At 28.2% G+C, this 14,212-nt stretch overlaps 1 protein-coding gene across 2 annotated transcripts; it reads left to right on the top strand.

Annotated features, from left to right (window-relative positions):
• The first annotated feature begins 1,210 nt into the window (after window positions 1–1,210).
• Window positions 1,211–12,689, top strand: LOC145160958 (uncharacterized). 2 transcript variants are annotated; one of them, XM_079080350.1, is made up of 10 exons: window positions 1,211–1,577; window positions 2,469–2,856; window positions 3,948–4,148; window positions 6,171–6,419; window positions 7,364–7,430; window positions 7,513–7,620; window positions 8,725–8,816; window positions 8,904–9,092; window positions 9,170–9,306; window positions 12,124–12,689. In XM_079080350.1, exons 1-10 carry the CDS (start codon window positions 1,456–1,458, stop codon window positions 12,299–12,301), a joined length of 1,731 nt encoding a protein of 576 aa, XP_078936476.1. In that variant the 5' UTR covers window positions 1,211–1,455; the 3' UTR covers window positions 12,302–12,689. The 2 variants fall into 2 exon arrangements, with proteins under 2 accessions (XP_078936476.1, XP_078936483.1); XM_079080357.1 differs by having other exon boundaries at window positions 1,461–1,577; window positions 2,455–2,856.
• Window positions 12,690–14,212: the final 1,523 nt, after the last annotated feature.

Genomic DNA, 14,212 nt, shown 5'->3' with positions numbered 1-14,212 from the left:
TTCTGCCCATTTAGCCGGAAAGATTTTTTTGGATTGGAAAGAGTTTTATAGAAGACACAAGCTTTAGGGAAAATGACTCTTGAGGGTAATTAACTTTTGCGTTTGTACTCATTTGGTCCCTTTCCTTTTTTTTGTATTCAATATACCATCGAACTTGTTGTTTGCGTTCACCATAACCCTTTTGACCGACTTTTGACCTGTGATAGCCGGTCAAAGGGTTATGGTGAACACAAACAACAAGTTCGATGGTATATTGAGTACAAAAAAAGGAAAGGGACCAAATGAGAACGAACTCAACAGTTGGTTACCCTCCTGAATCATTTTCCCCGAAAAGTTAAATGAAATTAAAGTTGCAAAATTATCAAAGACTGCAACCTTCTTTGACTATAACGTATATGAAGAGCGTTTCAAAGGGGTAACCTCGTTAAAACATGGTCTATGCTATGCTTACTGTGGTTAGCTGTCAACACCTCTCTGCAAAAGGATATGACTGTGTATGAGAGGTATATTTATCAGCATAAACGTTTACCTCAAGGTATATTATGGTGATGTGTCTACAAAAGCAACATGATATTGTACATATTGATGTTGTATCTTATCCAATGAATTCGATCTTAAAGCTAAGTAAACTCAAAAATCACAACATTTGTGATTCCACTTGTTTGTAGACTTGTCTGGAATCCATGATACGATAAATCATTTGATTGGAAATGTAAATGTAGTCATGAAAGGCGCCTGCTTAGTCAAGATTCCCCTAATAAATATTCAAGTGCATTACAAAGTTGTACATGTATGTATAATGTTCTTTCATGGGTTATGTTTTGAAGAGAAGCAAGAATGAATCTCATAAAGTCATTAATATCAGTAGGAGATGATGTGAGATTTGCTGTAAATGAGTAAAGGCAAAATGAATCAGGAGGGTAACCACTGTTGCATTTGTTCTCATTTGGTCCTTTTTTTTTGTACTCAATATACCATCGAACTTGTTGTTTGTGTTCACTATAACCCTTTGACCGGCTATCACATGTCAAAAGCCGGTCAAAAGGGTTATGATGAACACAAACAACAAGTTCGATGGTATATTGAATACAAAAAAAAGGAAAGGGACCAAATGAATACAAACGCAAAAGTTAATTCCATCGAGAGTCATTTTCCCCAGGCTTTACAACCTAATGAAGATTTTTATTAAATGTTTATTAGTTAAAATAGCAATCCCGAACGGCCGAACACCCCTAAAACCCCCAATTACCAAATCTCGATTTAGATATCTTAGGACAAAGCATCATCAAGTTGCGCTTGTTCCGTTGTCCGAATGTATAAACTGATGCGATCATCAAAACAAATCCACTTCTCATAAAAGAATCGGCGTCCTATTTATGTAAAACAGGAATACAGGATCAATATACATGTGATGCAAAGTTGTCGGGGGTGAGTAGGAGTAATTTGAAGAAAGAAATGTCACAGGATGCTGCTGCTACTGCGAATCTTCAACTGAGTGAAGTGTATTGGTCTCTCGTAGCTAAAGCCGACAAGAAGTTCTCCAAAATTAGAGACTTGCCCTATTACGAGCATCACAGGTCGGCTCTTTTTCTGTTTACTGTACTTGAGTTTGTGTTTGAGCTAGCAAAGGATCAAGAGCCTGACTTTTTTGAGTTATTATTTTCTAGAATCCTAATTTTCAGTATTTCTGATACAATTTCATTTGAGCTTCTGTTGAATGTTTATATGCTTCTGTAGAAATTGGCGTTATTCGATCACCCATGCTTTAAAATAGTAGAAATCGGCCATGATAGCTTCCTGAATTGCGATGTTCTTTATTTGAGATCCATCGTTTTTAAGTTTTAGGGTTTCAAAATATGGACACTGTGAAGTCTGAGTTTTTAGCTAATTAGAAGAAAAGAGCTAGTGTTTTACACTGTTGCTATAAATTTGAAAGATCAAATATGAATGTATTCCACTTTTAGTATCACACAAATTTAATATAATCATTGTATGCATTGATAAACTAACCAAAATCAAAATCATTCAACACTATAACACCTGAAAGAAACTGAATTGACTTTTAGGTTGGACTCTAATTTCAGAATAATGGAAACTGGAAAGTGAAATCATTATCTATGCTTGGCTTCAGTAAAATAATAACAGGAAATATATCAAACTAAACATGATTACATAAGTGATTAAAGCTTTATGATGCTGTCAAGTGCTAACATACCTTCATTTATGTGTATTTTAGCATTCTACTTTCATTTATTTCTCTTACATTACAACATTCTACTTCTGTTTCTATTATGAAGACATTGTACTTTGAAAAATCTACTCATTATAGCTTTCTATTTGGATAAAATTTCTATATTAGGTAGATTTCTCAAAACTACAATGTTGTAATATAAAGAAATGAAAGTAAGATGCTACAATAAACAAAAAATTAGAGTCTGAAATCCATGAACAAAGTGTTGTTGCATCAGGTATGATACACACTTCCACAAAGTATTCAAAGTTTATACAAAATTATGGAAATTCCAACAAGAAAATCGACAAAAGCTGGTGGAATCTGGTCTTAAAAGATGGGAAATTGGTGATATTGCATCAAGAATTGGTCAACTTTATTTTGGGCAATATATGAGAACAAGTCAAGCCAGTTATTTATCAGAGGCTTATATTTTTTATGAAGCAGTTTTAACAAGGGAGTATTTTAAAGATGGATTATTCCAAGATCTTAATCTTGCAAATAAACAACTGAGATTTCTTGCTAGATTTTTGACAGTTTGTCTTGTGTTGAATCGAAGAGAAATGGTGTATCAGTTGGTAAATCAGCTCAAAATGTTGGTTTCTGAGATCAAAAGGGCGTTTCAGGTATTTAATCTTTTTGTTATTTGTTACAAGGGGTATAAAAGTTTTAAACTTTTATTATAACATGTAGTTTATTTGTAAATTCTTAAAGACAAACGTTTTTTAAAGTCAAGTTGTAAAATTATTTTGTAAAAGTAACTAGAAAGGTATTTTTATGCTATAATATTATTTCTGTTTTAATGACCTTTGATTTTGTTTAATTTTTGAGTCTTTTAGATAATAATTTTTATAATCATAACTAAATAATATTTAGAATAGTGTTAAAGGTTAAAAGTTAAAAACTATATCATGTATTTTAATGTAATGTAAAAAATCATATGAAAGTTCATTCCTAAACACTATATACAATTTTTAATGACACATTTTAAGAAAAAGTCATTATTTTAATTAAGTTATAATTTTATGTTCTAAAAGTAACTAGAAAATTTATATTTTTATTATAAGGTTTTTATGCAGAAAAGTCCCATTATTTTGGGAAATTTTTTGATAAAGTCCTAAATCTTTTTTTTTTAACAGAAAAGTCCCAATTATTTAACATTTCGTCCAAATTAAGGAAAAACTTTTTTTTTTTGGGGGGAAATTGTCAGAAAAGTCCAAATATTGGGACTTTTCTAACAATTTCCTTATTTATTTATTTATTTTTATTTTAACAGGAAATGCCAGATTATGTGATTTTCCCAAAATAATGAGACTTTTCCGCATCAAACCCTTATAATGCTACTTGAAATTGAATGAAACTTTTTTTATTATGTTTAATTTTTTATTTTTATAAATAATTAGTTCTATATATATATATATATATATATATATATATATATATATATATATATATATATATATATATATATATATATAACAATGTTGAAACTATACACTTTTTTGGGATAAAGTAGACACTACCCTGGTAAATGCTCATTGTATTTATATATAATACAAAAAAAATTAAAATCATACAAAACACAAAACTTATTCCATTCCTACAATCTAACCAAATATGATCTTGGAATGTAATAACTCATTCCATTCCATTTCTCATTCCATTCCATCCAACCAAAGCACCAATTTCTCAATAATATATCAAAGTTCAATTTCAGGACACTGACTTCAAGGAATGGAAAAGGGTAATTCGGGACATAACCAAATTTCTTAAAGTTGACACTGCTTTCATGAGCATGAGGCCTTTAAGATACAGTATTGTGTTGGATCATGATCCAGATAGTTTGCCACGTGTTTCCTTTATCAAAAGAAAGCTAAAATTGAGAGATGCCTTACTTTGCAGCTATCATCCAAATGAGGTTACCCCTAAATTCAAGAAATAGCAACCTACTTTCATTTATTTGTTTTTTACAATTTACAACAATCTACTTTCAATATTTTTTTTATTAAGACATTGTACTTTGAAAAATCTATATAGTTATATCATAGCATTGTACTTTTAGTTTTTTTTATTAGGATATTATAATTTGGAAATTCCTCTACCATATATAGCAGTTAAAATTGCTTTTTATTTGGATTTCATTGCTATATTTGGGTACTAGGTGTGAGACCTGTGTACTGCACAGGTTGATTTAGAAGAAATGTTAAATTGTAAATAATAAATATTTTTTTAAAGTAAAATCTACTATAATAAATCAAGATCAATTTTGCCACATGTCAATCTTTCATGAGTTTTGATACTTGTCATTTTATGGTATCACATTCATTACATTTAATAGTTTACATATATAAGTATAACTATTATATGGCTTAAGAATTTTAAAAATTGAAAAAAGAAACCCAGAAATTTACATGTGGATATTATTTATTTCAAAGATACCTTAAAATGACAAGTGTCAAAACTCATGAAAGATTGACATGTGGCAAAATTGATCTTGATTTATTATAGTTGATATTTCCCAAAATTTTATGCTATAATTAGAATAAATGAAAGTAGGATGCTATAATAAACTAATAATTTAAGAAAGACTAGTACATTGCTATTTTTGCAGTTAACCCTAGCAGTTATGGCTAAATGCAAGAAATAACAATGTACTTTCATATATTTGTTTAGAATAAATTAAAGTTTTGGTCCTTGTGGTTTGATCAAATTCGCAGGTTTGGTCCCTAAGTTAAAAAATTGATAGGTTATATCCCTGTGGTTTGGAGAAATTAGACCATTGGTCCATCCGTGATATTAAAAGACTACTTTACCCTTTCTATTTTCTTTTTTCTTCCTTTTACTCTTTTTTTTCATACTTAAATAACTATAAAACCATACCCATTTTTCAAGAATTGGACTAAAAGTGCAAATCTGACCAAACCATAGGGACCAAAACTGTAATTTACTCATTTGTTTATTATGGAATCCTGTAACCATTTTCTTTCTCGTTTCTATTAAAACGTAATACTTTCACAATTTTCTAATAATGGTATCGTTCCTTGAAAAATCTACATAGGGGTAGCATTGTCATTTTAGGTTTTTTTCTTATTTGGACATTGTACTTTGAAAAATTCCCCAATCATAGCAGTGAAAATAAAATTGCTTTGTATTTGGATGACATTGCTATAATTAGGTGAAATTTCCACATTTTAACCTCATGTTTACTTTTTGCCTGAAAAAAACCTTGTATTTTCATTTTTTCCGAAAAAGCCCTCAACTTTGTATTTATTTTTTTTCCGAAAAAAACCTTCAACCTTCTAACTACTTCCAACTAAACCCTCAAGTTTTTAAGTTTTTCTCGAAGAAACCCTCACATTTTACATTTTTTTTGGAAAAAAATGACTAAAAGGGCCAGATCGGAAAAATGGAGAAAAATACAAGGTCTTTTTCAGGAAAAAACAAATTTGAGGCTTAATCCAAAAAAAACACAAAATATAAGGTCTTTTATGAGATTAACCCAAAAAAATTGTAAAATGTAAGGGTTTTTTTGAGAAAAACTAAAAAAGTTGACGGTTTTTTTGGAAAAAAATGAAAAAATACAAGTTCTTTTTCAGGCAAAATTAGTTTTTGAGGTTTAATCCGGAAAAAAACACAAAATATAAGGTCTTTTATGAGATTAACTCGAGAAAAATTGTAAAATGTGAGGGTTTTTTCGAGAAAAACTAAAAAAGCTGAGGGTTTATTTGGAAGCATTTAGAAGGTTGAGGGTTTTTTTCAGAAAAAAAAAAACAAAGTTGAGGGCTTTTTCGGAAAAAATGAAATAAAAAAAACACTAGGTCTTTTTCAGGCAAAAAATAAACTTGAGGTTTAATCCAAAAAAAAACACAAACTACAAGGTCTTTTTTTAGATTAACCCTTATTTATATATCTTGTTTTCTTTTTTTCATTTGTTATTCAGGTTAAGTTCTCAGAGCTGACTATTGACAATTTCAGAATGCTTCAATGTTTGGAGTGGGAACCAAGTGGCTCTTTTTACCAATCAAATGGAAATGGAATCTCAATCCCTTGGTCAAACATTGGTCAAAGTGGGCCCCACCAAGGATCCATTCGTGTGAATTATTATTCTCAAGAGATTTCTGATCCTACTTTGCCTCCAAATCCACGTAAAGCAGTTTTGTATTCTCCATCAACCACTCACTTCATAGCTGTGAGTGTCCAATCTACAAATAGCTAAATACAAGAAATAGCACTCTACTAAAAAGACCTTATAGTTTGTGTTTTTGCGGGATTAAACCTCGAGTTTATTTTTTGTCTGAAAAAGACCTTGTATTTTTTCATTTTTTTTCTGAAAAAGCTCTCAACTTTGTATTTTTTTTTTTTTTCTGAAAAAACCTTCGAACTTCCAAATGCTTACAAATAAACCCTCAACTTTTTTAGTTTTTTCGCGAAAAAAAACCCTCACATTTTACAAAATGACTAAAAGGGCCAACTCGGGTAAAATGAAAAAATACAATGTGTTTTTCAGGTAAAAAATAAATTTGAGGTTTAATTTGAAAAAAAAAAACACAAAATATAAGGACTTTTATGAGATTAACCCAAAAAAACTGTAAAATGTGAGGGTTTTTTCTAAAATAGTAGAAGTTTTTTTTTTTTTTTTGTTTATTTATTTATTTATTTTTTTTTTTGGGAAAAAAAAGACAAAGGTTAGGGTTTTTTTGGAAAGAATGAAAAAATACAAGGTTTTTTCAGGAAAAAAGTAAAAATGTAAATATAAAATATAAGGTCTTTTATGAAATTAACCCATCCTATTATAGCATCATACATTCATTTCTTTCCATTAGAACATTGTACTTTAAAAATCTACCCTAATTATGTAATCCAAATACAACACAGATTTCACTGCTATAAATTTGTAGATTTCTCAAAATAAGATTTTATATATATATTTTTGAAATTACAATGCTATAATTAGGTAGATTTCTCAAAATACAAAGCCTTAATAAGAAAAAAAAAAGTCAAAAGTAGAATTTTATTATATAAAGAGATGAAAGTAAGATGCTATAACTATAAAAAATAAATAAATGAAAGTATGTTGCTATATCTTGCATATATTATTTATAACACGATATTATTATCATTAAAAAATGACAGGTTCTTGCTACTATGTGTGAGGAGCTCCCTGCTGATGGTGTTCTGTTGATATATTTATCTGCTTCAGGTGAAATAAGTCAAAAACTTTTCCCATTTTTTTAAAAATTTTCATTTTATTATTTCAAATTGTTCATTTATTCATGTTTTAGGTGCATCAAATTATGGTGCTGATAACATTCAGACTAATATGACTCAATCAGATGCTGTGTGTGATGATAGTCTTGGAGGCTTAAATATTGGCTCTCATGGAAATGGAGGTACATCTTTTATTTAATCATTTTGTAAATAGTATAAAAATAATTTTTTAAAAAACTCTTAACAAAATATTATTAACGTTTTATATAACATACATTTACAAGGGTTTTAAGCGCACATCTTGCGGCTAGAGGGACCATTTCTGTATTTTTTTTACACAGGGACCATTTCTGTAACCTTCTTGTATTTAATCATTTTGTAAATAGTATAAAAGTAAGCTTTCAAAAAACTCTTAAAACAAAATATTATTAATGTTTTATATAACATACAATTACAAGGGTTTTAAGTGCACATGTTGCAGTGAGAGGGACCATTTCTGTAATTTTTTCATATACAGGGACCATTTATGTAACCTTCTTTTACACAAAGACCATTTCTGTAACCTTCTTTTATTTAATCGTTTTGTAAATAGTATAAAAGTAAGCTTTAAAAAAACTCTTAAACAAAATATTTTTAATGTTTTATATAACGTACATTTACAAGGGTTTTAAGTGCGCATCTTGCGGCTAGAGGGACCATATCTGTAATTTTTTCTTACACAGGGACCATTTCTGTAACCTTTTTACACAGTGACCATTTCTGTAACCTTTTATTTAACTTTGTAAATAGTATAAAAGTAAGCTTTCAAAAAACTCTTAAACAAAATATTATTAATGTTTTATATAACATACAATTACAAGGGTTTTAAGCGCACATGTTGCAGTGAGAGGGACCATTTCTGTAATTTTTTCTTACATAGGGACCATTTCTGTAACCTTCTTTTACACAAAGACCATTTCTGTAAATTTTTTCATAAAGGGGAATTGTTTCTGTAATTTTATTACGCAGGGACCATTTTGGTAAACTTTTTCTCACAAAGCGATCACTTCTGTAATTTTATATATCTGAAAACTACAGGGACCAAAAGTACAATTCACTAAAACAACAAAACTGTAGCAAGTATGTGACCTTATGAACAATTAAAAAAACATTTGGTTAATGTTAAATAGTATAACGTGTAAGGTTTTCACTTGATAGTAATTGTTAGTTGATAGAATAATACAATTTTTTTTTCTACAATAAAGATTATGTCTAATAATTTTATTTTTTTATTTTTTTAATTTCAGTGTTTAATCTGATTTATCCTTGCGACTTGCTTCCATTTACAAGAAAACCACTTTTCCTTATTATTGATAGTGACAACAGTAAAGCTTTTCAGGCAAGTTTTTATATATTTTCACATAAAAGATTTGACATATAATTTAAAAGGAAAATAATAAATACAAATTTATTATTTTTATTTTAGGGAATAAACAAGGGAGAAAAAGGAGAACCAATTGCAATTCTCCTATCTCCAACTTCTTCATACCCGACACCACACAATAATACCATAGACCCTCGCATACCCAATGGAAGCCAATTCACAAGTTTTCTCACATCCCCTTTGCAATCTCTTATCATCCTACTTGGCATTTCAGGCTCCGACATCCAAATGGTACTTCACTTATGTCAAATTACTATTTTGCCCTTGTAAGTTGAATAAAATCGAAATCATTTTTAATTTTTTTTAAGGAGAATCTTAACAAGGCACAGAATATTCTTTCTTCGTGTTTGGATAAGTGGGGAGAAATGTTGGCGTCTTTAGACTCAATTCATCCCGTTTGGGCTCAAGTTTTGGAAGATCCGTTCATTAGGAGACTCCTTTTAAGGTAAAATTCAAAATCATTTTTTTATTTTTTTTTATTGATAAATTATGAAATAGTTTGGGGGTTTAGGTTGAAATTTGCACTTCAACTATCCACCATTTACCTATTTAGTCCCTAAACGTTTTTTTAATTAATTTTAGACATCCAAATTCATTTAACTTATTAAATTTCTATCCATTACAATTTACACCCATCTTTAGCCAAAAAAATTTTAACAACTTTGCCCCAAGTTTTAGCTTTTTATTACGAATTTGATCTTCTTTTACAAAGTTACCCCAACTTTGTAAAATTTGTAATGTTTATTTTTTATTACAAATTTGGTTTAATTTTCCGAATAAATTTTTTTTGTGTGTTTTAAAAGTTTTGCCGCATCCTCTTACAATTTTTAAAACAAACTTGCCCCTACTTTTTTATGAAGTTGTAAAAATATTAAATCAAAGCAAAAAACAAAATTTTATTCGGAAAGCCAAGACAAAGTTGTACCAAAATAAATATTAAAAAAACAAATTTTGTTAAAAAGTTGGGGCGAATTTTTTTAAAAAAAAGTTGGGACAAAGTTCGTAACAGAAATAAAAACTTTGGGCAAATTTATTAAAAAAAAAATTGGTTAAAGAGGGTTAGGGTTAACCTGTGAAACCTCTTATAGTAGGTCACAAGTTAATAAAAGGGTTATTTCCATAAAAGACCCTACATTTTGATTTTTTTTCTTTTTAGACCTAAAAGTTTTTTCTTTTCCGAAAAAGACCAAACTTTTACCTTTTACTTGTTACTTTAGACCCTAATAGGTAAATTAAGTATTTTTATTTCATAAAAGACCCAACATTTTGTACTTTTTTCCAGTTTAGACCTAAAATGTTTTTTATTTCAAGACTAGTTGTATAAAAAACGTGATTATATCCTTTTAGTTTAAAAATATACATCGATTTAAACAATATAATTATTATGCCTACATTTATTTATGATTGTAAAATTCTTTGTTCATGTATATTTATAAAAAAAGACCCTATATTTTGTAGTTTTTTCCGTTTTAGACCTAAAATGTTTTTTTTTTCAAAATAAACTCAACTTTAAATTGGTTATAATCTTCAAGACCAAATATATAAGGAACTTTTTTATTACGCCGAAAAAGAAAGTACACATGTATACACTAAAAAATATTATCTGATCTATTATCTTTTGAACGAATATAACCTAGAAGAATTGCAAAATTTTATTTTTGTCTAAAAGATATATCTTGGATATATATTATATCATTAAACTTGATATATTATTTATAAAAAATGTTATTATTACTGCTAATAAAAAGTTCGATGTTAATTTGATATTTTTTTGTAACATGGATAATACATGGCTAGGAAGAATCTTTTAGCATAATAACATTTTTTTTTATTTGTAGGAAATAAACATACCAGGTAATTTAACAAAACTGTATACAAAATATATTTTTTTAGTTTGTCTATTATACTTATTTCGTGAGTTTGGACATATTTCCCTCTCTCACCTTTCTATATTATTTTTTTGGTTGAATTTTTTAATCAATTTTTTTGGAACAGTTAACAAACGAACTAACTATCATACTCCTAAACCAAAGCCATAGAATATTTTGTAGCATTAGCCCGTTATTGAATAATATGGTATAACTATATCAAATACATACATAAAAATATTAATCCTAAACATTCATAATAGTTTTGTTTAGATATATCAAATTCAAGTTTTGTTTAAAATTGCAAAATCTTATTTTGTATACAGTTTATTAAATTACATGGTATGTTGTTTTTTTCTACAAATAAAAAAGTTGTTATTATGCTAAAAGATTCATCTTAGCCATGTATTGTCTATGTTACCAAAAAACATCAAATTAACATCGAACTTTTTATTAGCGGTAATAATAACATTTTTTATAAACAATATATCAAGTTTAATGATATATATATATATATATATATATATATATATATATATATATATATATATATCCAAGATAAAGTTTAATTATATCTTTCAGAAAAAAATAAAATTTTGTAATTCTTCTAGGTTATATTCGCTCAAAAGATAATAGATCAGATAACATTTTTTTGTGTATACATGTATACTTTCTTTTTCAGTATAGTCAAGAAGTACCTTATATATTTGGTCTTGAAGATTATAACCAATTTTAAAGTTGAGTTTATTTTGAAAAAAAAAAACATTTTAGGTCTAAAATGGAAAAAAGTAACAAAATATAGGGTCTTTTTTTTATAAATATACGTGGAAAAAGAATTTTCCAATCATAAATAAATGTAGGCATAATAATTACATTGTTTAAATCGATGTTTATTTTTAAACTAAAAGGATATAATCATGTTTTTATACAATTAGTCTTGAAATAAAAAGCATCTTAGGTCTAGATTGGAAAAAAGTATAAAATATAGGGTCTTTTATGAAATAAAAATACTTAATTTACTTGTTAGGGTCTAAAATAACAAGTCAAAGCTAAAAGTTAGGTCTTTTTCGAAAAAGAAAAAAGTTTTAGGTCTAAAAAGAAAAAAAATCAAAATATAGGGTCTTTTATGAAAATAACCCTTAATAAAATATTACTTTGAAAAAATAAAATATTTACCTATTCTTTTTTATCGATTTTTTATTGAACAATTACAATAATAAGAAAGAAAAATGTTTTTTTTTTTTTTTTTTTTTTTTTTTTTTTTTTTAAATGGTCAACAAAAGCATAATGGCTTACATCATTAAATGCAATACTTTCGGTTTTTCTCTTTCTTTATATAAATTTTTTTGGATCCAAAATTTAAACGTGAAATAAATTTTTAAAAATTCTTCCAGGTTTATATTTTGTCGGGCAATTCTTTCACTATATGCACCGATTTCCGGTAAAAAAGAATATGTTCCGGAATGTTCACCTCCCCTTCCAAATGCTTTCTTGCCTACAACGCCTCTATCTATTGGAACCATTTCACAAATAGCCGATATTTTTGGTGCAACAACTATGTTCAACATCTAGCACTATGCTAGATCATGAGGGTATTTATGTCTTTTCTACACACGAGACATCGAGAGTGAGGTTGAGTAAGAGAAAGAAAAAAAAATCCTTTTTGCAATCCTGTTTGTCAAACACAGTACAAATGCATAACAAATGGGCCCAGTGTTGGTTGGGCCACACTTTGTTGGGCCACACTTTGGGACTTATTTTTTTGAGTAATAGTTGTGAAAAGATAAGAAATACATAGTTGTCATTACTCATTACTTTTAAAGAGGTGGTGTGTAGTAACTGTAAAGGTGTAGATCTTATAGTACATTTTACACGACTCGATTACGCGTGTGGTTTGAGTGATATTATGTTATTATTGTTTCGGTTTGATTTAATGTAGGAAGAATGACGTTAATATTCATTAACTATTATTTATATGGACATATTTAGAGGGAAAAGTACACACGGTGTGGACTTGTATTACGACATCATATGACATGACAATATTTTATATAATACGAACATAACCGGATATGTTTTTTTACTAATACAAAAACAATCTAGTTAAAACATGGAAAACACAACAAATATAGCATAAAGTTACCATTAGTTTACTTAGTTTATGTTTAACCATACAAAACACGATAGACACATGTAATGTCGTGTCAATTTCATGTCAAACTTTAAACAAGACACAACCCAACATTGTGTTTTTTTAATCGTAGACACTAATACAAATTCGAATTTTGATTTCTTATCATGTATTCTTGTCGTGTCATGTAATAGATTGACATCACTAGTAGGACCTAGTGGTAACAATCTCAACCCAAACCCAACTCGACTCGGTAATTAGTAGGTTGGGTTGATATTTTCAACCTTTAACTAAACGGGTCAACCCGTCATTAAATGAGTTGAGTTAAGGTTGAAATTCCAAATATGTCTACAACTCGTCAACTTGTTTAAATTTTTATAAATTTATATTTATTTAGTATTATTATTTAATAAAAAAACTTCATAAATGGTCTTTGTGGTTTCTCAAAATCTGGGATATATTCCCTAACTTAAAAAAACCCCATAGAAAGTCTATGTGGCTTCAAAACTTTTGACATATAGTCCTCTTTGCTTCCTCCATCACTTTTGGGTTGTTAACTTCCATTTGATTAAAATAATAAGAGGTCATATACATCATTTACTTGTGACCTGTAATTAATTGAGGGAAGTGATTATGCCTAACGTATTTGATCACCTTCACGTCAACTCTCAAAACCCATCCCTCTCCCACGAAAACACAAATCTTCTTCTTTATCCATCCTTTCGATTATGGGAAGCAAATTTGGGTTTTAGGGTTTATTGATAAGGAGTTGACAATGGTCCTCACAATATGGACTTTGCATGATAAATATTCCAACTTGAAGGACTTGCAAACTAGATATTGCATGGCTCTTAAAAAAATTGAGCTTTTTTTTTTCTTAGTAGCAGGGGCGGAACACGGGCTCTAGAATTGGAGGGGCCGTAACCAGAAATTTAAAACAAAACCAAGTATACGAATTCAGTATGCTACGAAGTTATTGGTATCGGTTTTCGGTAATAGAAACATTGAACGTATGGGCATTCGCATCTAAAACAATCGTTGGTTTCTCTTTGGAAGTTACTTGATTTATTATATTTTGATATACACTACTTAACACAATTAACTAAATTTAACGAATAAAAAAAATAAATTAACAATTTATAATTGTATTTTGATAAATAACTAATTGTTTATATTTTCCTAAAATTATTTTAAAAAGGTTATAACAAATTATATTTTAATGATAATTAACAAATAAGAAAATTAACTAACATAAAGAAATTAGAATATATATATATATATATATATATATATATATATATATATATATATATATATATATATATATATATATAACAAAAAAAGAGTTAAAT

Source organism: Lactuca virosa, chromosome 1 (genome assembly GCF_052849685.1).
Source record: "Lactuca virosa cultivar CGN04683 chromosome 1, Lactuca_virosa_CGN04683_v6, whole genome shotgun sequence".
Classification (NCBI taxonomy): domain Eukaryota; kingdom Viridiplantae; phylum Streptophyta; class Magnoliopsida; order Asterales; family Asteraceae; genus Lactuca; species Lactuca virosa.
Note: the sequence above shows the minus strand (reverse complement) of the source record. Positions and strands in the feature narration are given on the sequence as shown.

Excerpts from the sequence above, each read along its gene's own strand:
- LOC145160958 (XM_079080350.1), top strand. The coding sequence starts at position 1,456 with ATGTCACAGGATGCTGCTGCTACTGCGAATCTTCAACTGAGTGAAGTG. Across the intron at positions 7,431-7,512 it reads GATATATTTATCTGCTTCAG|GTGCATCAAATTATGGTGCT; the intron begins GTGAAATAAGTC and ends TTCATGTTTTAG. Across the intron at positions 9,093-9,169 it reads CAGGCTCCGACATCCAAATG|GAGAATCTTAACAAGGCACA; the intron begins GTACTTCACTTA and ends ATTTTTTTTAAG.